The sequence below is a fragment of the Perognathus longimembris genome, chromosome 12, assembly GCF_023159225.1.
Source record: "Perognathus longimembris pacificus isolate PPM17 chromosome 12, ASM2315922v1, whole genome shotgun sequence".
NCBI classification, from domain to species: Eukaryota; Metazoa; Chordata; class Mammalia; order Rodentia; family Heteromyidae; genus Perognathus; species Perognathus longimembris.
Window position 1 is genome coordinate 43,356,222 of NC_063172.1, and position 24,188 is coordinate 43,380,409.

At 44.2% G+C, this 24,188-nt stretch overlaps 1 protein-coding gene across 1 annotated transcript in view; it reads left to right on the top strand.

Annotated features, from left to right (window-relative positions):
* The first annotated feature begins 18,935 nt into the window (after window positions 1–18,935).
* Znf704 (zinc finger protein 704) overlaps window positions 18,936–24,188 on the top strand; it is a 192,674-nt gene continuing 187,421 nt past the window's right edge. Inside the window, exon 1 of the mRNA XM_048358983.1 lies at window positions 18,936–19,526. Coding sequence (XP_048214940.1) covers window positions 19,038–19,526 — 489 coding nt within the window. The 5' untranslated portion in view covers window positions 18,936–19,037. The remainder of the gene's footprint in view (window positions 19,527–24,188) is intronic.

Sequence of the window (24,188 nt, forward strand, 5' to 3'; positions counted from 1 at the left end):
CTACTGAACTTTGTTCATACAATTAACAGGATAGAGATTTTCTTAATTGCCTAGAACCAAAATTATTACAAGGGTTTTACCAAGAACCTGCATATGTGTTAAAGCCTGTGTTCAACTGTCAGCGGGGCAGTTTACCATTCCAACTTAGTATTTGCTCCCTTCTCAGATAGAGCCTCAAGGTCAGCCAGAGGTCAGGGCTTAGCCCATATCAGGTTATTCCTAAACATGTATGCCTTTTCAGATTCCTAGGAACAGGTGGAAATTTCAAAGCTTTCCCCCACACCTCATTTTCCAGCCTTTCCTCCCAACCTTTTTGGGTTAGGTCAACTGTTACCTTTCACTTCAGGCAGCAGCAACTAAAACATTTGCCTCTACATGCCTTTTAACAAAAGGCTCCCTCCCTTCCAGCAGCCTTTAAATGGGGCTAGTTCCAAGCCAAAGGAAATAAAGATTAGCCTTTTGAGCTGGTCTTCCACAAAGCCACCACATATATTTTTTAAAAAGAAAATAATTACAATTAGGCTGTTCTTCCTGTGCCAAGAATACAGCCATTCCTTTCTCCTCTATCCTCCCCCCACACCCCATTTTTCTCTTTTTAGTGTTGGGATTTGAATTCGGGGCCTTACACTTTCTAGACAGGCACTCTACCACTTGAGCCACAGCTCTAGTACTTTGTGTTAGGGTTATTTTTGAAATAATGTCTTATTTTTGTTCAGATAGGTCTAGACAACAATGCCTCTCTTTATACCTCCCACCACATTTGGGGTGACAGGTGCACACTGTCATATACAACTGTTACTGGAAGTCTCACTGACTTTTTTCTTTGGGCTGACATTGAACTTCAATTCTCTTTCTGTCAGCTTCCTGAGTAGCTGGAGTTATAGACATGAGCTACCATGAAAACCCTCATGTTGTTCTTTTCAAGGTTATTTAGAACCAGGAAGGGGTTTAATCTGAAATGCCACACAGCCCTATGTTTTTTTTTTTTAAGAGAGGAAATTAAGAACTTTAATTTTAAAACCAGTTGGACACAGTGATACTATTCACATTTTAAAACAGGTCATCTTCATCTGACTCTTTGAGGTACTTGATAGGTTTCCTGGCTCATGAAGACTTTGTCCGAGGAGCCACAGAGTCCACGTCCACAAGGAAGTCACTGGCCTCCCCTCTGGGTTTCTTGCTTGTACAGCCCTACTTTTGTTACAGAGATTCAGAGTTTTCCTCAAATAAACACTAGTTAATCATCAGGTTTCTAGAACATTCATTTGGACAGCTGGGGCCAGTCTTTTCTTGGCTGTTGCAGACAAGTTCCTTAATTCACGATTCTCATGGCTTTACTCATTTCTGTGTTCTTTTCTTTCTTGTTGCAGTTCCTGGGTCTTGAACTTAGGGTCTGGGCCCTATCCCTGAGCTTTTTTGCTCAAGTTAGCACTCTACCACCACTTGAGCCACAGGTCCATTTTCAACTTTTTGCTGGTTAATTGGAGATGAGTTTCTCATAGACCTTCCTGTCCAGGCTGACTTCAAACCCAATACTCAGATCTCAGCCTGAGTAGCAAGGACTACAGGTGTGAGGCCAGTTCTGTGATCTCTTCTTTTTTTAACATCTTGATATAATAATAGTAACTTTATAGTTTTAATTGTTAGGAAAGAGTAGAAGCCAGGAATAGTGGTATTCCTTGTAATCCTAGCTTCTTGGGAGGTGTAATTAAGAGGATAGTTCAAGGCTAGCCTAGAGCAAAAAAAGATCTAGATACTATCTGAGAAATAACCACAGGTGTGTAGAAAACTGCTGAAAAAGTTTCCAGCATTGCAAACTGTCCTGTTGTGGGGACAAAGCAAAAGAGATGAAAACCCCTCTTTTAAGAGCTCACTTACCCTGAACTATGAGGTATCAGCAACTGGTTTCTGATGCACCCAGACTCCTTTCCTACCTTCACCGCTGCCCATAATGTTCCTCTGCCTCTTTCGGATCTCACCCGTGACTTGTCTCTTCCCTTGCTGAAAGCCAAGACTCCACAAAGAATTAAAATAATTCATGCTCAGGTGTCAATAACTGTTCTAACAAGGTTAAATTGGAAGGAATGAATATTGAATTGTAGCACTTTAGGAATCAGTTCCACTGGCTGAGATTTCCCATTTGGAGAGTGACTTCCCAGTCTGCAGAATTCTTTGAAACTTTAAAAATCCTTGGTGAAATGAGGATGCTCATTCTTTGATCTACCTGGCTTCTGTTTTGTTTTGTTTTGTTTTATTCGTTTACTAAGACAGGCTCTGGCTATGGAGCCCAGGCTGGCTTGAACTCACCATCCCCATGCCTCAGCATCCCAAGTGCCATAGCAGGCAGTTACTCCCACACTGCACTTCTTCCTGACTTTTGAATTCTGGCTTCCCCATATTATTTTTTTGTGGAAGTAAGTAGCATTCTGGACCTGATTTACCCTAATTTGGTATCAAACCATGCTTTAAAAAATCAACCAAATAATAGTGGAAGCGCTCTGTATCTTCTCTCTCCTCTCCTCCCTCTCCCTCTCCCCCTCTCTCTCCCTCCCCTCCCCCTTCCTCCCTCTCTCCCTCTCCCTGTCTCCCCCTCTCTCCTCCCTCTCTTCCTCCCTCTCTCCCTCTCTCTCTCTCTCCCCCCCTATCCCTCCCCCCTCCTTCCCTCCCTCCCCCTCTCCCCCTCCCCCCCTCTGGTCACAAAGACCAGTGGACTGGTTAAAACATGTAATGCCTAGCCTTATCCTCCTGGAATCAATGAATCCATCATTAGCGTCAGAGTGGCTTTTCAGTCACAGAGGGAAAACAAAACTTCTCTGACAGAAGAGACAAAGTGCTGGAAATGACTGGGATGGTCACCAACAGCGTGATCTCCCACCTGGGCCAGCAGGCCGGCGATGAGAGTCTGGTTGCCTGCTATTCACCTCTGCGACTAGAATAGGGTGGCTTCTTGTACAAATATAATTTGCCACATTGTCTCCGTGTGATCATTTGGAGCTGTCGCTAATGACAGGTCACAAACACAGGCTTCTTTATGCCTGCCTAGGCCGGGCTGGGCGCTGGCAGTCTTGCCATTCAAGCGCTTGTTTTTGTTGTGGAACAAAAGCCTCACTCCCAGCTGTGGCGCCAAAATCCTGCTCGCTTGGTACAGTAACTGACAGCTCTAGAGCGTCGCGGAGGCCAGGCCCGGCTCCGCCAATCACCGGGCTGCCTTCTGCAGCCTTGCTTGTTTACAGGCAGCCTACTGCCAGGGGGAAGAGGCGGCCGCAAAACCCGGACCAGGAGCACCTCGGAGTGGCCTTGCATGCCCGCTGGAAAAAGCAAAACAAGCTCCCTCGACCAGGCGTTGCAAAGTTGCAGGGTTCTCACCATCAGCTTGCAAGAAATTCCCTTGGCAAATTGCTCGTGATTTTCCATTGCCGTCCTTGTGATTACAAAGTGATGTAGCAGAGAGTTGGATGCTCTGGTGGCTCTTGCCTATAATCTTAGCAACTCAAGGAGACTGAGATTGGAGGTGCTCTCTGTGGGGTGCTAGCCTTCATTGAAAAGCTTAGGGAGAGTCCCCAAGCCTTGCGGTTCAAGGCCCATTACTAGCACAAACAAAAACCATTGAATTGTAAATGCTGCTATTGCATATCTAACTGAATAAAAGAACTTCTCCATACCTTAAAAACTAATACACAAAGCACAGAACTTCCCTTTGTTGGACTTTGCAAAAGAACATGCTCTAGCTGATGCTTGCTTGGGAAACTAAAGCCTTTGGTGGAAGTGGGGGGGCGGGGGAGGGAATTAAGTACTTCCTAGATTGTCCTTTTTAAATTGGAGGCACTAGAGCTCAGAGCTTGAATGGCAGCTCTGGAGTTGACCCTAATGGGTGCCTGGACTAGTTCTGTGCCTGTTGGTCCTATGATATGCAAACAAGACAGCCAACTTACATTCTGGGTGTCTAGTTTTCTCATCAGTAAATTGAGGTTGAGCCAGGTGCTGGTAACTCAATCTTATAATTTTTAGCTACTCAGGAGGCTGAGATCTGGGGCTCTGCAGTTTGAAGTCAGTCCAAGCAGCAAGGTCTGTGAGATTCTTATCTCCAATTAACCACCAGAAAGCTGGAAGTGGCTCAAAACAGTAGAGTGCCAACCTGGAGCAGAAAAGTTCAGGGACAGCACCCAGTCCCTGAGTTCAAACCCCATGACTGACCAAAAAAAAAAAAAGTTTAATTTAGTTACTGTGAATAAAGTAATAATTTATATAAAATTCCTGATATACAGTAGCCACTCAATAATAAACCAGTATGATTGCTTATTGCTAAAATGTGACAGAGACGTTTCCAGAAATAATGATATGATGATAGGCCACATTCTCCTGTCCTAAATGTCATGAAGAAAACATGTTATGAGGAGAACCTTGCACATCCTGAGTACTGAGTGTTAACAGTACTTATGCCACTGAGCATATCAGGCAAATGCAGGCTTTGCAAGCTATGTTTTTAATCTCTCTGTGCTATAGTTTCTTCACCTGGAAAATAGACCTAACAACAGCACCTGCTCAGAAGACTACTGAGAGACTTATGTAAAGAAATTGGCACCCGGTTACATTTAATAAATGTTGTAAGGTTTGCCTAAAGGAAACTGCCACATGGTTCAGGCAAAAAAGAGTTTATTGGGGGAGAGCAAACTGCCAACCCACATGAGATGGAGGCATTTGGGGAGAGAAGGGAAGGAAAAGAGGAAGGGGACTGTGGGTGAGTGGGATTATATAGGGAAAGGTGAGGAGGTGTGACCACAGGGGATGCAGAAGTGATCTCAGAGCCTAGGGCGCCTCTCTCAGTCTGAAGGAGGCATGCTGGGGTGGTCCAGGAAGTGACTGCAGAGTCTGGAGTCCATTGCTGACTCACAGTCAGGTGATTGACAGTCGGATGATTACTGGTTTCAGGCAGGTGAAGACCAAGAGTAGAGGGGCTGCTCTCCCTGCAGACCTAACAGATGTCATCTATTATGATTGATTTTGGCATATGATGGTGAGCCAAAACTTGGTGAAAGGTTGCTATTAGAGGAAGAATAGTTTGTAATCCTTGAGCTCATATTCACCTCATGGTATAATTTAAGGACTGGGGGGAGAATTAAGTCTTCCTAAGAAGCTGCCTTATCTTCTCTGCTATTCTCTTTAGATGAAGACAGATCTTTTCCCTTTTGAATAGTGGTCTTATCTTCTTTTTCGGCTCCTAAAATGCAGGATTCTGCATTGTCAACAACAATACTGTCCTTTTGCAGCACTTCTTTATTTAAACTTTTAATTGGAGATCATTATAAACTCACTTGAGGGCTGGGGATATAGCCTAGTGGCAAGAGTGCCTGCCTCGGATACACGAGGCCCTAGGTTCGATTCCCCAGCACCACATATACAGAAAACGGCCAGAAGCGGCGCTGTGGCTCAAGTGGCAGAGTGCTAGCCTTGAGCAGGAAGAAGCCAGGGACAGTGCTCAGGCCCTGAGTCCAAGGCCCAGGACTGGCCAAAAAAAAAAAACAACAAAAAACAAATAAACTCACTTGACTTGTAAGAACAGAGAACAGAGAGATCTTGTGTATCCTCTTGCCTCAATAGTAACATTCTGCATAAGTATCATAAGCAGGATGTTGGCATTCATACAACCTACTTGATTTGGATTCCATCAGTTCTACATAGTGTGTGTGTGTGTGTGTGTGTGTGTGTGTGTGTGTGTGTGTGTGTGTTTAGTGCTATGCAATCCTTTCATACATATAGATTCAAGTGGTCATCACCATAGTCAAAGCACAGGACTGTTCAGTCATAAAGGTCTCTTCTCTGACATGCTTTGTAGCCTGCAACTTTTCTCTGACTTAAACTTCTCACCAATTTTCCACAAAACTTCCATGTCCTGAGTTCAAAGACTTGTTCAAATCTTGCTTATCTCATCACAAAGAAGTTCAAATGGGGGCTGGGGATATGGCCTAGTGGCAAGAGTGCCTGCCTCGGATACACGAGGCCCTGGGTTCGATTCCCCAGCACCACATATACAGAAAATGGCCAGAAGCGGCGCTGTGGCTCAAGTGGCAGAGTGCTAGCCTTGAGCGGGAAGAAGCCAGGGACAGTGCTCAGGCCCTGAGTCCAAGGCCCAGGACTGGCCAAAAAAAAAAGAAGTTCAAATGGACAACACCTCAAGATAATTTCATTCTGAGAAAGAGCTTTAATGATTGTATTTTGGGGAATGAGCAATAGAATATTAGAGCACAAAATGTTGGAAAACAGGGCTCAGAATTATCACTCAACTTTAAATGTGCATAAGAAAAATTGTACTTAGAAAAAAAAAGGCTGATTTATCTTAGTGGAAGGCACACACACACACACACACACACACACACACACACACCATTCAAAAATGTCTTCCTTTTGCCCAACCATGGATCCATTTAATAAATAGGAAATCTTTCTGCAGCTGAAGAACTGGATTTTATTCCTGCTCCCTCTGCATAACCAGGGGCAGAAGTTCAATGGCCGTCAATACCTAGGCTTGCAATTGCCAGGCAGAACACTGCTGGATTGTCTGTGCTGAACCACAGCCTTTTAGTGCTGATGCCCCTGATGGATTCAACAAGGAGTAGAAAGCACTGGCTGAAAGCCTGGCAGAACATGAGAGTGAAAAGCATTTCCTTTACAAACTTTGATATAATTAAAATGCATAATGTTTCAAACATTTCCCCCCAAAGACTTTTCTTAGAGACTGGTAACTACAGCACATAATCTTGGCAGTATGGGGGAAGTGAGAGCTTTGGTGCTTAGCTGCTTCACAACACAAGATTTTTCTCTGAGTGAGGAGCCAATCTGAAGCACAACACTTCTGGCTTTATGTGATGTTCTCATGATTGACAAAAGGGACCAAGGGGTTAGAAACAGAAAGATACGAAAAGTGGCATTGCTGGAGGGGATGTTTGACTCAGGTATTTCTTGTATTCTTGAAGTAGGGTACCTCCACTCCTGAGCATATGTCCAAAAAAGTATAAGTCAGGATGCCATAGAAATTCTTGGACACCCATGTTTATTGCCACACTGCTCACAGTAGACAAGCCATGTGAGCAGCCCAGATGCCCTACAATTGATGAATGGGTCAAGACAATGTGCTATGTATAAATAATGAAACATTATTCAGCCATAAAGAAAAATACAGTTATGACATTTGCAGAGACATGAATGGATCTGGAGATCATCAAGTTAAGTGAATTAAGCCAGGTTCAGAAGTACAAAGTCACATGTTTTCTCTCATATGTGGAATCTTGTCCTAAAAGACAAACACAGCTGGTCACTGGTGGCTCATGCCTGCCAATCCTAGCTACTCAGGAGGCTGAGATATGAGGACTGTAGTTTGAAGTCAGACCTGGTGGGAAAATCTGTTAGACTCTTATCTCCAATAAACTACCAAAAAATATAAACAAACAAAAAATCCAGAATTGGAGCTGTTGCTTAAGTGGTAGAGTGCTAACCTTGAGCAAAAAGAAGCTCAAATTCAGCACCCAGGCCCTGAGTTCAAGCTCCAGGACTGTCGTGCGCACACACACACGTGCATGCTCACAAATGTGCATATATGTATACCATATATAAACCACATATGTACATATATAGTTTATATATGCACATATATACTCTCTATATTATACATATATATAGTTTTTACATGATTGTAACTGGAAAACTCTTATGGGATACTGGGCAATTGGAGAGAGGGTAAAAGAATGTTGGATAATATGTGAATTATATAAAAATACATTGTATCTATGCATTAAGATGGAATAAGAAAACTAAAGCAGTTGAATAATAGTGATAAAGGATTTTAGAAAGAGAGTAATAAAGAGTTAATCTTACTAAAGTACAGTACAGTCATTTGTGAAATATCATGCTGAAACCCTTTGTACAATGAATATACACTGAAGAAAGAATGACAGGAATGTAAAACAGGTTTGTTGCAAGGGTGAGTATCGGTGGGAGGGGGGAAATGTAGAGGGAAGGTGAAGGAAGATAAAAATGATGGATGTACTTTCTATGTCAATATGAAACTAGAATAATGAAACCTGTTGAAGTTGTTTGCAGGAACAGGGAGGGCCAGTGTTGCTGGCCTGGGTCACTGTATAGGATGGCTTTGGATATGTTGGATTCAATGGAGAAAAGCAGTTTGTTGGTGTTTTAACATTGTGTATTCATGTTTCTCTCTGCCACTGAAATTGTGGTTTCTGGATTGAGAAGAAAGAAAGTAACAGCAGGAGACTTTATCCACAAAATACTTAACACAAGCTTGATTAGCCTTTCTCCAGACTGATGCTTCCCTGTGATGGACACTGATTTCCAAGCTTCTGTCACTGCTGAGTCCCACCTTGACATGAGTGGAGCCTAAGCTTCACGTAAAAACTTCCTGCGAGATAAGGCTAGTCCTTAGACTGTAAATGTCAACATGAACAACTATTTTAATGAGGTGTTTGCTGACATTGTAATTGTAAAATTCCCAGCCCAGGTGGGAACTTCCAGGTGGAGTTCCTAAACTTTCTTCACGGTCCTTGTTCCTTTGTTACCAAGGTGACTTCTCAGAATATCTTTCCTGCTAGCTCATTGTCTGCTAGATCTCTACTCCAATGCTTCTAGCAAGACCTTTTCCATTAACCTTTCCTTGACCCACTTTGGTTGTGTTAGTCAGGGTTCTGTTGTTGTGACAACTACCTGAGAAAAAATAACTTAAAGGAGAAAATAATTGCTTTGGCTTATACTTTCAAAGGTTTCAGTCTATGATCAGCTGACTTTATCGCAATAAACCTGTGATGAGGTAGCACATCATGTCAGAGAGGGCCTGGTAGAACAGAGTTATGAACATCATGGCAGCCAGGATGTGAAAGGAAGAGACTAGGGCCAAGATATACCCTTCAGAGTCATGCTCCTCGTGACCCCTAGCTCCCACTGCTTCCAGTAGTCCACCCAATTATGAATGTACCATTCAATTAATCCATTGATTAAAGCAGCATTCTTACAATCTAAGGGCATTCCAAAGTTCTACTTCATTGCATTGAGGACCAGGCCTTCAACACTTGAGCCTCTCGGAAGACACTTTATATCAAAACCATAATACTAGTCATCTGGCTCCCTCCTTCTTCATAATTCCCAAATTCCCTTGCAGACCATAATCTTGATCATGCTGGAAGAATTGTGTAATATGTTCATGCATCTGTGTCTTCTGTTAAACTAGGAGATCCTGAACGAAGGAACTGGGAAACAATATGAGCTTTTCAGGTCTACCAAATAGCTAGGCACAGAGTAGACACAACTCTTTGTAAAGGCCAGAGCCTTACCTTTAAGTCTGACTTTTGTGTTCTTTTGTGTTATATTTCAAAATTTTGTTCTCAGGTATACTCCATGGATAGTGACAGCAGAAAGGCATCTGCATGGTGTCATTCAAAAGATGTTAGGTGTAATTCTCAGCCTTTAAATGTGATATATCTCTGTCATCTGAAGAGAGTCTGAAAATACTTCACTAAAAAGTATCCTCTTGGGCTGGGGATATGGCCTAGTGGCAAGAGTGCCTGCCTCGGATATACGAGGCCCTAGGTTCGATTCCCCAGCACCACATATACAGAAAACGGCCAGAAGCGGTGCTGTGGCTCAAGTGGCAGAGTGCTAGCCTTGAGCGGGAAGAAGCCAGGGACAGTGCTCAGGCCCTGAGTCCAAGGCCCAGGACTGGCAAAAAAAAAAAAAAAGTATCCTCTTGCTGGGCACTAGTGGCTCACTCCCTATTTGTAGCTACTGAAGATCTAAGAAACCTACCACAATCTAAGGATCATGGTTCAAAGATAGCCCAGGCTGGAAATTCCATGAGACTTTTCCCCTCCAATTAGCCCCCAAAAGCCTGAAATGGAGCTGTTGTTCCCGTGATAGAGCACTAGCTCTGAGCAAAAAAGCTCAGGAAGAACATCCAGTCTTGAGTTCAAGCCCCCAGACCTGCACACGCATGTGGGTATATACATGGACACAATACACACACGCATAACATACAGACATGCAGGGAGAGAGAGAGAAGGAGAGAGAGAGAGATTGTTCCCTTATAAGGCACACCTGTAATTCCAGCTACTTAGGTGGGGATAGGAAGATAGCAGTGTAAGGCTCGCCCAGCCAAAGTTAGTAAAATACACTTTCTGAAAACAAACAGAAAGGAAAGGACTAGAGATGTGGTCAATGTGGCTGAATGCCTGCCTGGAAGTGCAGGGGGTGGGGGGTGGATTCAATCCTCTGAAATACAAAAGAAAAAAACAGTAATCCTCTCATCTAGGTCCTCAAAAATCCACAGAATCAAATAAGGCAAGGGAGCAGAAGTCACTGTGTACATTGCTTCTTAACCTAACATGCATAGGAACCACCTGGGGCTGTTGTTGGACTCCAGATTTTGGTAGGGGTTCTGGTATTAAGGCTGAGGTTCTGCATATCTCAAAATGGCAAGTGATGCTGATTTTCCTGGACTGTCCATCACAAGTGGTGACAAGACTCTAGTGGTCGTTCTCACAATTGGTGTTCATCATAATTACTTCAAGACCTTCTCAAAACCTTGCTGGGCCCCACATCAAGCGTTTTTGCATCAATGGGTCTGAGGGGTAGCCTGAGACTTCACATTTATTTTTTGTCTAATTATTATCATTAAGTAGTTACACAAAGGAGTTTTGATTCAACCTGTCATTTTGGAGATTTCACATTTCTAACAGGTGTCCAGGAACTACTGCCACACATACCCATGGGCTGTACTTTGAGAATAACAGCTATATATTCAGTGTGTTTGCCTTTTTTACTTCTGAAGGAAAATGGAGATCAAGACACCAACCAGTAGAGGAAATGCCACTGGTGGCAGCCAACGCCAGATGCTTTTTCACCTTGCCAGGACGTGGCCAGCATCCCTTCTGCTACTTCTACTCTACTCAGTAATCTGTGTCTTCAACTCATCACCCTCTGTTACATCACAGAAGAAACAAAACATACTGTATTCCTGCCCAGCATTCCATTCACAACCATATCAGTATCTACAAAAATTCCTTTTTTTTTTTTTTTTTTGCCAGTCCTGGGGCTTGAACTCAGGGCCTGGACACTGTCCCTGTGCTTCTTTTGCTCAAAGCACTCTATCACTTGAGCCACAGTGCCACTTCCAGCTTTATGTTGATGTGGTACTGAGGAATTGAACCCATGGCTTTATGCATGCTAGGCAAGCACTCTAACACTAAGCTACATTCCTAGCCCCTCTACATCCATTCTTGAGGCTCATTCCCTGTAGAGACAAGTAAATGTCCCTCTGCCTAAATAAAGGCATCCTATCTAGATTCTGGATCGTGTTTACTTCCGTAACTGGCCCTTCTTCTTCCTTGGTTTTCTAGCTTTTATTTTAATGACACCCAACTTCTTTCTGTCTTCAAAGATCCTTTTGTCCTGCCTCCTTTACATCTTCCTTCAATATCACAGTTTTGGAAAATGAAGACAAAAATCTGAAACATGCTCTCCTTACTTCCTCAGTTCTCATTTTACAAAATGCCAGCAACATGGTTTCCTCCCTCTTGTTAACATCACTGCCAAAACCAGTGGCAAATTTCAGCCCTCAGCAACAATCTCAAAGACATATGTGATGTATGATTACTTCGGCAAACATTACATATACTAATCATTCCAATAGCATAACAAAACAAGCAAGATTCAAGTAGGAAACCAAAAAAGCTCAAAAACTTAAAAAGAATTTAATTCACATAGGTGATAGAGTTGCTCAGTACATAAACAGGAGATGTTGAGGTAACCTAAAAATGAGCAAGAAGAGGAGTTGCTACTATTTTGGACTGGAAGGACAGAAGGAAGATGTGGCCTTACCCTAGCCAATGGTTCTTGTGACCTATACAAAAATCAGAGAGGGCTGGGAATATGGCCTAGTGGCAAGAGTGCTTGCCTCCTATACATGAAGCTCTCGATTTGATTCCCCAGCACCACATACATAGAAAACAGCCAGAAGTGGCGCTGTGGCTCAAGTGGCAGAGTGCTAGCCTTGAGCAAAAAGAAGCCAGGGACAGTGCTCAGGCCCTGAGTTCAAGACCCAGGATTGGCAAAACAAACAAACAACAACAAAAAAAAACCAACCAAAAATCAGAGAGAGTAAGAAATCCTCAGGGTTCTAAACCTTGCTATCTCTACTTACTTATCTTTGGCCACACTCAGCCATCAGTCACTGAGAGATCCTGGGAAAAGAAACTTATGGAAGTTGACAACTTGTGACAAAGAAAGCATAGTGAAAAATGGATCTGATAGCAAACAGGCACTACTAGCATGGTGCCTATATACGTGAACTTACTCCCATATTACTGTCTGTCTGTCTCTGTCTCTGTGTTTCTGTGCACTAGGGCTCAATTCTAGGGCTTTGTACAGGTTAGGCAAGCATTTTACCATTTAGCTACACCCTTCTTTTATTTGGAGGCAAGTATTGAGGTTTGAACTAGGATCTTTGTGTTCTCTGGGCAGTTGTATTATAACTTGAATCATGGTCCTAGTCCTTCTTTGCTTCAGTTATTATTATTTGAATTAGGTTCTCCTATTTAGACCTAGGGATTGCCTTGGGCTATCTATGTGTCCTGTGTAGCTAGAATTAGAACATATTCCACCATACCAGACTTATTTGTTGAGTAGGATCTCACAAACTTATTTGCCCACTTGACCTTAAACCATAATTCCACATTCCCATCTCTTCCTAGCCCTGAAATGCATGATAATATTGAACAAGGAGTTTTTCACATTTGTTTTATATTGGCCCTTACAAGTTACCTAGCAAGCTTAGCTTGAAATATATTCAAGGCTCAGAAACACAAATTAAGTGCTATTCTGAAGGATAACAGCTCAGGTATTTAGGATGACATTGGATTTTAGATTTTATCATTATATATATATATATATATATATATATATATATATATATCTCCTAGAGTTACATAACAGGGGATACAGAGGTAATTGAGAACAACAAGCAGGACATGAGCTGAAAAGTGGAAGAAAGTGGGCAGGAAAACATGTCACTAATAGAATAATATAGGAGTGATATTAAGAAACAACTCTCATGAGAGAAATGACTGAAATAATTATGATAGGGTAGCTGGAACTGTGGGATGAAAACCAGTCAAGAAGAATTAGAAAAAAATCATTGTTTTATATCATAACTATCTGTTTCTTCTAACTAAGAATTGAACAAGGGGAAACATTTACTTAGAATATGTTGAAGAAAACATTTTATGTAAATGTGGCTCATTAGATATAACATAGTAAATTAGTAGAGACAAGATTATTTCTAGAGATTTTACTTAGCTTGTTACTTAGTCTCCTGGCTTCTTCCTCATCGTCTCCTTTGTTTCTTGTTCCTCTTCATTATTCTCCTCTTTTCACTTAAGTTTTGGAAAGAGCAAGGGAAATGTGATTACCTTGCTTTGTTTGAAATTCCAGGTAAGGCTAAGGGTCTTAGAAGTCAGCTTAGTCTGTCACATGACAAGAAGTATGACGTCATGACTATAATAGCTGTGGCTATGCAAATAGACTGGTGGCATAGAAACTGGAGTTTACAAGTAGGAGGAGGGGGGACAAGCCACTATACAAGAGCTTTTACAGAGATGAGAGAAGAACTTAAAGCTTTTGCATGTAGTGAGAGAGAAAAAAGATTATGAAGGCTGCCACACTCACCCACTGGCCCTTCAACCTCCTTATGGAAAGCACTGAGGAATGTTTACATTCTACAAAATTCTATCTTGCTTTTATTCCCGCTCCCCCCATATTTACAGGCATAAGAACAGATAGAATTTTACAACTAGGTGTTGAGAAATCCCAGTGGTATTTATATCAGCAGGTGCTAATATCTCATTATTATCTATTTTTGTTTTGTTTTGTTTTTGGCTTTTAAAACCCTCATAATGGGCTGAGGTTAAGTCAGGTACTTCTTCCTGTGGAGTAACTTAAAAGTAAAATAACAAACACAGGAATTAAAATAGTGTAGACCAAAATAGTGCTGGTGGCAAAAGGAGTAGATTAGGAACGGTTGACGTTTTAACCACCCTTGAACCTGAAAATAGCTTCCTAATTGGACTCCTGATGAAGGTAATAAAGGAAGATTGTCAAATACAAACTAAGCATTCAAATAACAGTCAGCTTTTCAAATTAAGTAGATTAGAGAAAACATAGGTACAGTAGTTCGGATTTGTAGCACAATATTGCAGGTGCTATTTCTTTTGCTTTAATTAGTCCAGATTCATGAAAAACAGGGTGTAGAACGTCCATTGGAAGGTATGGGCCCACATGATCCAGGGCAGTAGCCACTTGTCACATGTGGCTATTTACATTTACACTGAACTAAAAACAAATACAACAAAAATGTCAGTTTCTCATTTGTGATGGCCACATTTCAACTGTTCCATAACTGCAATAGCTGCTGGACAGCTCAGATATATTTTTTTCTTTATCACTGCATGATGTGTTAGTAGGTGAGCTATGGTCTTGATGCTAGACATACTCAAGGCATTCGTATCTCTAGCATTGCTTAATAAAAATGTTATGAGATTATTATTATGTAAGCATAGAAAAAACTTCTATTAGGACCAAAAGATTCTTGAAGAATAATGAAGTAAAGTTTAGACAGGAAAGCATATATCAATAGAAATAAATGGGAATAAAATCTGAAAGCCAACTTTTAAGAATTCTTCTCAGGATCTTGAAAGGATTATGAGAGTCTGTGGGTTGATTCCCAACACATGGCCACCAACATCACTCCATGGGAACTTGTAGTCAACACTAGGTCTTTACCCTCAATGCTCTGTGTCAATTATTTGTGTGTGGTGTGTGTATGTGTGTGTGTGTGAGAGAGAGAGAGAGAGACAGAGACAGAGACAGAGACAGAGAGACAGAGACAGAGGGAGAGAGGGAGAGAGAGAGAGGCAGAGACTTAGAGAGACAGAGAGAAAGAGAGAGGAGAATGAGAGAGACAGAGAATATCCTGGGGCTTGAACTCAGAGCCTGGGCATTGTCTTTGAGTTGTTTCTTTTGTTTGTTTGTTTTGTTCAAGGCTAGTACACTATCACTTGAGCAACAGCAATACGTCTGGCTTTTTGGTGATTAATCAGAGACAAAATTTTCATGGGCTTTCTTACCCTGTCTGGCTTTGAATTGTGATCCATAGAGCCCAGCCTCCCGAATAGCTAGGATTACAGATGTGAACTCTTTGGATCATTTTTTAGGTTTCTTTTTATCTACCCTTAACTATGAACTATGTGGAGAAGACCATCCAACAAAGAACAAAAGCATCAAAATGAAGAGAAACTGGCAACTTTGAGGAAATAGAGACTAAAGAAGGATGAACAAAGTAAACTATGATTAGCATCCTCAAAGAGTTCAAAGAGATCTCAATGTTGTTTTGATTTGCATTTCTTTTGTGGCCAGTTGAGCCATTCTTATTTCCTCTTCAGAGAAGTTTCTCTTTAAGTCTTTAGGCCACTTTTATTTATTTATTTATTTTTTTGGCCAGTCCTGGGCCTTGGACTCAGGGCCTGAGCACTGTCCCTGGCTTCTTCCCGCTCAAGGCTAGCACTCTGCCACTTGAGCCACAGCGCTGCTTCTGGCCGTTTTCTGCATATGTGGTGCTGGGGAATCGAACCTAGGGCCTCGTGTATCCGAGGCAGGCACTCTTGCCACTAGGCTATATCCCCAGCCCCCTTTAGCCCACTTTTTAACAGGGTGGTTGTTTCTTTGAGGATTTGTTTTGGGGGGGTTATTTTTTGAGTTCTATTCCACCTCACCTGGTTAGAATGGCCATTATCAAGAAATTTAGCAACAACAGAGATGTGGCCAAAAGGGAATGCTACTACACTGTTGGGGGGAATGTAAGCTGGTTCAACTACTCTAGAAAGCAGTATGGAGGTTCCCCCAAAGAGCTCTATACAGAGAGCTCCCCTATAACCTAGCAATCCCACTCTTGGGCACTTACCCAAATGATCACAAGTGAGGCAATACTAAAGCTACCAGCACAATCATATTCATTGAGGCATTATTTACCATAGTCAAGATATAGAACCAACTCAGATGCCCCTCAGTAGATGAATAGATCAGGAAAATATGGTATATATACACAATGGAATTCTATGCTTCCATCAGAAAGAATGACATTGCCCCATTTATAAGGAAAGACTTGGAAAAAATCATACTAAGTAAGCCAGACCCAAAGAAACAGACTTCTTGATGAAGTTGGTACCAGGAGATATTTCTTAAGTTCTGAACCACTTTGATTTCTCAGCTGCTATCACGAATGAAGTGGATTATGAACCCAACCAGAAAATGGCTTCTTGACTTCAGGTGAATTTGCTCATTGGACTTTATTTTCTACTAAATGTCCTCTGATTTCCTTAGGTGGTCTTCAGTGGCCTGTGCCTGCCTACTTGCTGCTGCTTGCCCTGCCTGTTCAAATCCTACTCATCCCTAAAAGCCTCTTTGGTGACATTAGCCTCCATTTAATGGTCTAACTCCCAAGACTAGTTTTTGTTTTTCCTTCAATCACAGGACAGTCTCTCTATTATGTGGCATCAGGGAAGGGATGTGTGTGGGCTCTGCTTTAGTAGCTTGAAACAACAAAGTGCTTTCAAAATGTGGATGGCAGTTTTGGAAGAAAGTACAAGAGTGTGTCATCCTCCACTAAACCATGAATAGCAATCACTGAATCATTTAACTCTGTGTTTCCTTTCAAGTCTCTGGAAAACATTTACTTTCTTTCATCTACAGCAATTTCAGATACAAAAAACATTATCCATGTCCTGACCATGGCCTCTTGACAAGCTATAAAACACATTTTGTTAGTTATTGACATTTCTAGGTTTAGTAAAAGAGAGATACCTTGCCATTTTTCAATAGTATCCCAGACTACCTTGCTTATATATACATTACTGATACATTTAGTGTATTAAGCCTTGTAATAGGCCTCTGAATTTCTGATCAGAATATTTATATATGGAAAGTTCAATATGGAAAGCACCATGATTGGATGGGATTTAGACACCATGAATCCTGTGGTGGTGTCTTTGGTAGGAAAAGAGCAGGTATGTATTTGTAAAAGGGTTTTTGTTAAAAGCTTTCACTCCAGAAGCTCAGGAAGTGCTGGAAGAGCTTTGGGAATGGAAAGGGAATAGTGAATTCAAAAGGCATTTCAAGCAGAAACAAAGGTCTGGACTTGTGGGCCACTGTCTCTGGGGATAAAGTAGAGGAGAGTTAAAATAATGCCTCTATTTTGGGACTGAATGGTTATACTGAGCATGTCATTAACTGCAGGTAATAGGTATATCAGAAAGCTAATCTAAGTCCAGGAGAACAAAAGTTCATTTTAGAGTCTTTGCCATGGGCCCCTTTTCAACAGCTGGAAGACACTAGAAGTGAGCATTTAATGAGCCATGTTCAAATGCCTGACAGGGTGTCTGATGTTAAATTTCCACCAATAGCCTGGTGCCAGTGGCTCACATCTGTAATCCTAGCTACTCAGGAGACTGAGGATTGGAGTTCAAAGTCATACTCTTATCTTTAACTGAAAATGCCAGAAGTGGGGCTGTGGCTCAAGTGATAGGGTGCTAGCCTTGAGCAAAAAAGTTCAGAGACAGCACCTATGCCCTGAGTCAAAAAGCCCTAGGACCACCACCACTACAACAAAATCTTCCCCATAATTAGGCAAACATGAGGATACCTTTTATACCTTTTACGCAGGCCTCATGGAAGTGGTGGCCAAAATATTGATGATGAAATTAAGAGTAAATTCTGGGCCATGATTTGAATGTAAAGAGCGTACTATATAGCCTAGCCCTAACAACAGTGTATTGCAAACTAGGTTTGCTTTGTCACACCTAAAAATCCCCAGGTAGTGACAAAAGTCTTTTATTATGGGGAAACTGGATATATGCTCAATTTCCAGGTGTGGGTCTTGGTTCATATTAATTTTTTTTCTTAACAAATTCAGTCTTGAACCCTCATCTCTATTTGCTTCTCCAAAGGCCTGGGCCATGGTAGTAGACAGGACAGGTTGAGTTGAAGAGTGAGAACAGAAGGTGCTCTGGACTCAGCCCTTACTACCAGATACTGAAGGTAAAAGTTCAGAGGCCCCTTTAGCCCTGTGCTGAGAATTCAACAGGCAAGGCCTGGAATGCTATGTCCAAAGAAATAAAAAAGTTGGTAGACAATGTCATGATGCAGATTTTCAAACAATTCAATGACTGATGATTTCTAGAGGGACTTGACCCCAAACCTCAACACTGGCATCCCAGGTAAGCTGTGCAAAAACCACTGCCAGCAAATCTCTCCCAGCAAAGTCTCCCCTCTTCCCTCCAGAAGGAATCCTGGGCTGCGGGGTAAGCATTTATCCCGGTGCCTGGGGGCCAACAGCTTGGAAGCTGCAAGATTTTCGGAGACAGAGGGTAAAGGAAATAAATCCAGTCCGGGTTTTGACTGAAGGGGCGGGGGGGGGGGGGGTGCCCGAGGACAGCAAGGACTGGCTCTAGAAGAGGGGGGCGGTGGTGGAAAAGACTTCACACAAACAGCTCGCGCCCAGGGACCGCAGCGGTAGGCCCGGAGCTCACGGGCGCAGCGGCCCGGGAGAGGCGCGCGCCGGCCCGGCCGCCAGCCGCATGGAGCGCTGCGCAGCCCGCGGCTCCGGAGCAGCGGTGGCGGCGGCGGTGGCGGCGGCGGCGGAGGCGGCAGCGCGCCGCTCGCTCACACCCACCCCCGCCCGCGGCCGCCGCGCCGCCCCGCCGTAGCCGCCGGCCGCCGGCGTCCCCGCGGGCCGGTCCAGCGAAGGCGGCGCCCGCGCCTCCGCAGCCAGTGGCAAGCTGCAAGGCCGGGGAGGCGGCTCCTGCAGCCCCTCGCGGCCCCGCGGCCCGGACGCCTGTGGCCAGAGCGGCCACCGGGTAGGAGGAGGGGGCAGCGGAGGTGCTAAACTCTCCGGTTGGGCGCCGCGGCCCGCAGCCCCGCGCTCCGGCATGCAGGCGCGGCGTCTAGCCAAGCGCTCCAGCCTGGGCAGCCGCCGCGGGGGCGCCGCGCTGCAGCCGGCCGGGCCCGCGTCCACGCCCGCCAAGGAAGCCGCTGTGCACGGGCTCCCGCCGCCTGCCCTGGGCCCTGCCCCGGCCCCCGAGAGCTGGAGGCCGCCGTTGCCGCCGCTGCCGCGCAGCACAGGGACCGGCTCCCCGCGGGCTGCCGGTGCCGCCGCCGCGTCGCCCGTGCTATTGCTTCTGGGGGAGGAAGACGAGGACGAGGAAGGCGGGAGCAGGCGGCGCAGGGGGCTCGGGCGGGTGGAAGAGAAGCCCCGAGGGGGCGCCGAAGAGGAGGATGACGAGGAGGAAGATGAGGACGAGGAGGTAGTGGTCGAGGTGGTGGACGGCGACGACGACGACGACGATGGCGAGTTGCGTTTCGTGCCGCTCGGACCCGGTCGTGTGGTCACCAAGGGCCCAGCCCGGGGCGCCTTAAAGGTGCGTGCAGGGAGCGGGAAGGAGCGCGTGGGCCCCACCGGCCCGGAGAGCGGCGCGGGGGCCGGACTGGGCCGAGCTCGGGGCCGGGCGGGGGCCGGGCACCGACGGCCCGCGGGAACCCGGCCGGCTGGGAGGGAGGGGTGTGTCAGGCGCCGGCGGGCGGGCTGCCGCGCGGGGCAGCGCCCGGGAACTGTTGATTGCTTTCGCTCTTGGAGGCCGCCTTTCCATGGTCAAAGGCCGGGTTGGGTTTGCTGGCTCAGGTGGGTGCCAGGAAAGAACGCTTCTCACCAGTGGGATGGGGAACTTGGAGCTGGGACGAGGTAGATGCCAGATGCCCGGTTGCTCCGCGGTGGGGACAGGCGAGATCGGGGAGTGAGATTTTATTCTTCTCCGAGGCGGGAGAAGAGTCCCCTTCGGATTTGATTGCTATTCAAGCCTTTTGAAACTAGCAAGCAGCTTTTCAGGTCCATCCGGCCACCCCTTCCTTCAAGTCCAGAACAATTGTTGATGACTTTACACAGCGGCCGCCTGGGAGGGAACCAGTGCGGCAGAAAACCGAGCCTCGGCTCTTCGCGAGCCTTTTGCTCCCTGCTTTGGTACAGCACCCACCCCCCCCGACCTCCCGTGGTTAAACTGTAGCACCTTCAGCATTTGCCCACTCCCTTCTCCAAATTGCAAATAAGGAACAAGAGGAAATCGGGCAAAGTGATGGGGTGGTGGGATTTGGCATTTAAAATGGATGTGAGTTTCAGCCGAGAATTCTAGCGAAGTCCCCCGCGCGCGCGAAAGCTCTGAGCGATCTTTCCGTTGGTGTATCTTCAGGAGATAAGGGGTTTATTATTACACAACTGAGTAGCTGGGCTCTCAGGCATGCGATTGGACAAGGCAAGCCACGTTGAGGTTCATGCACCGCGGATGTTGCTAAGAAGTTTTGAGGGCAGCAAGTGGTAAGCGTTGAAGTGAGTGGTTCCCGCCTCCCCCCCCCCCCCAAAGTGGTTCTTAGCTGAACAACCATTTCTTGGAGTTTTCATAAGGTCTTGATATGTCAGGAAGAAAATACACGAACAAGTGAACAGAATAGATTTTTGGAGCCCCCCCCCCCCGCATCCCCCCTCGCTGGAAGGTTGAGATTGCGTTCTCAAAGAAATTTGTTAGTAGCTCCAGAGCAGATGTAAGCACAAATATCTTTCCTCGACCACCCAGGAACTACTATTAGCTCTGGGAGTGAGAAATTTTCAGCAAGTTGTCATTTGGGATGACTGTTTTTGACAGCTGCTTGTTGGAATAAAGACTGTGACCACAATCATTAGGGTGGTCTTACTGAATAGTCTACATTGTATGGCTACAGGATATCGCTGGGTTTGAATGAAGTCACATGTTGTCTGTGACACTGAATTACAAAGAGTAGTGTGACTCCTTAGCATTTTTGTCCAGACATTCTGAATATATGTCTTGTGGTTTGAATAGTGGTTATACAAACTGTGATTAAAAATCAATAATTTATGTTTCAGTTGAAGTAAACCCAATGTAGGGAAAGAAATCGTCCCTATAAAACAGAATAATTAGAGCGTGCTAGTTGCTCATCATTGAAACGGATTTTTCACATCTCCAAACCAATTTTAAGTTCTTTCAAATTTATAACATATTGCATAGCTCACAACTTTGAAAACATATTGCTGTGCTTACAAGTTTTCAAGAACATATATTAAATATGTTGAAGTTTAAGGTTTGTCTTACTACTTTAATGACATCTTGACACTGAATAATGTTTTAGGGCTGTCACAAATAGTTTTATTATTATGTATGTAAGAATGTCAACATCTTACATATACTTACACTTTCATTCATTCAACAAGTATTTCTTGAGCACTTACTTTGTGCCAGGTGCTGTTCTAGAACATATAGAAAACTTTCCTATGCTCACATCTAATAAAAGATGCTATAGTAATACTCAGATATTTGAGCAAGTGAATAATTAAGCCAGTGTGGCACTTGTGGTTGTGATGTATTCTATTGTTGTTGCCTAATTTTCATTAAGCCAGATCTTGGATCTTTAGCCCACCACAGCAGAACCGATATGTACATCAGAGGTTGACACAAAGGGATACTCAGTGTCCAAAGAAGAACAGGTACATAGAATCAGGCTTACAGATCAGCCCCGATTCCAAAGGTTATGTGCTTTCTTAATGTGGGGAGGCTGAGGTGGATTAACAAATGAGTGAAATATTTATGACTTTCCTAATAAAACACCACTGTATCCCCAAGAATTCTGTTTCTACCTCCTCTTTTGATCATGTTTGGCCAGTTGTTTTGGTTATCATGGGAATTGTAAACTGTCATGGTGCTGGGTAAGCAATTGACTATGGAGATGCAAGGAAATGATTCTGAGTACTGCTGGCTCATACCTGTAATCCTAACTACTCAGGAGGCTAAAATCTGAGGATAGCCATTTCAAGCCAGCTAAGGTAGAAAGTCCATGAGATTCTTATCTCAACCCCCAAAAAGCCAAAAGTGTGGTTCACCTAGTAGGGTGCTAGCCTCCAGTAAAAAAGCTCAGGGACAGTGTCCTTAGTTCAAACCTTAGTACCAGTACACATGTGTATACACACACACACACACACACACGCATATGGAAATGGTGATGGAACTGGAGGGCAGGTGGTGGCCAAGATGATAGCAAACTGGCCCGACTATTGGATCTGATATCTTGTTTTTCGCATAAGTTCACTATGCTCAGGTGAATCTGACTTTTTTTTTTTTTTTGGCCAGTCCTGGGCCTTGGACTCAGGGCTTGAGCACTGTCCCTGGCTTCTTCCCGCTCAAGGCTAGCACTCTGCCACTTGAGCCACAGCGCCGCTTCTGGCCGTTTTCTGTATATGTGGTGCTAGGGAATCGAACCTAGGGCCTCGTGTATCCGAGGCAGGCACTCTTGCCACTAGGCTATATCCCCAGCCCCATGAATCTGACATTTTTAGTATCAGCAGGTAGTGATATATTGGTCAAGGGTCAGAAAACGAAAGCAGAGGCTAATGAGGAAATGAAGAAAAGAATAAAGTGATAGGGATTGCCTGGCAGAACAGGGGTACCTATCTAGGAGGAAAGGAGAAGAGTCTAAGGAACACCCATCCTAGGAGGGGGCATTTGATCTGAAGCACTGGGCAAGGGAGGAAGGTCAAATTTCCTGGTTGAGGTAATAGCAAGTACAAGTTTGGAAGTGGGAAGCAGAGAATCACTGTAGCTGGCACTTAGGGAAGGAAGTAAGAAGATATGTCACAGAGGCCTCTGTGGGCCAGCCACATAGATAAGGTGGGCCATTTAAAGACAAAGTGTGAAGTCTTCCTTCAGGATATTTTCATCAGTACAAGCATAACAGGTGGTTTATATTTTTCAAAAGGTCATGTTGTATGGCATATAGAGCTCCGCATTGGGAGTAGGGAAACCAGTGCGGTGGCTGTGGCAGGACAGGTGAGGGCTGCATGGAGTTAGAGGCTAGCAAAAGTAGAATTAGGGAAAAGGGGACTTTTAAAACTTGTTGATGGGAGTGAAGGACAGGGAGGAGTCCAGGATGGGACCATAGTGTGGAGATTAGTGCCATTTGCTGAAATAGAGAAAGCTGGGGGAGCAGCTCACTTTTGCACAGATCAAGTGTACAGGTACTGATTAGACTTAAAAGTACAGGGTGCATATAGGCCAATGGCCTTCCAATGAGGAACTGGTAGGATGGTCAGTACTAGAGAGGAATTTGAGAGTCGGAAACCTGACTTGTCATGTAAAGCTGATAGTATAAAGGTAGCCTAGGAAGCTCAAAGAGAACAAACAGCCTTTTGGGCTGATCTCTTAGGCACAGTACAGGTTCCATTTGGGTGTAGGAGAAGCCACTGAAGCTAATTAAGCAGTATTTAGCTGGGTAGAAAATGTAAAGGTCACTAAGTCAAGAGAAGAAATGATTCCAGAATGTAGCAAGCAATGAACTGTGTGAGAATGTTATTGGAAATAAGAAAGTTAAGTGACTTACTCCTATGGATAAGATAACATGGAACTTAATGTTATCCTTGACAAAAGAAGTTTGTGATGTGACTGGAGAGAGGCTGAGCAGCCAGTGCAAGGTAAGGATGTAGAAGCACATATGAAAACTCTTTTGACAAGTTTTGCTAGAACATAGAGAAAGGAGGATTGGCTAGATGGTCTGTGGTCTGTTGTTGTTGTTGTTGTTTTCCTAAGGCTGAATTCAGTAGGCTCTCATAGAGTGTTCTGTTAACCACTTGCCATAAACCTTTTGCCTTTTACAATTCTCACAGTTTCCAGGAGTCTGGTCTCAGCTTTACCAGGTTGCATTCTCACCTGCACACTTGACGAGGGAAGAATTCGCTTCTATGTTTATTCAGGTTGTGGGCAGAATTCATTCCCCTGTACCTATAGGAGTGAAAGCCTCAACTTTTTGCCAGTTGTTACCTGAAGGCTACCATTAGCTCCTGGAACCACTCTCCCTCACCTACCCCTCAGTTCATATAATTATTCATCTTATGGATTTCCTCAGTATGAACTCTTACTTCATCAAGCCAGCAATCAGAATCATAGTGCCTCTCCGATAGCAAGATAGAGTTTTTTGCTGGATGCTGGTGGCTCACACCTGTAATCCCAGCTACCCAGGAGGCTGAGATC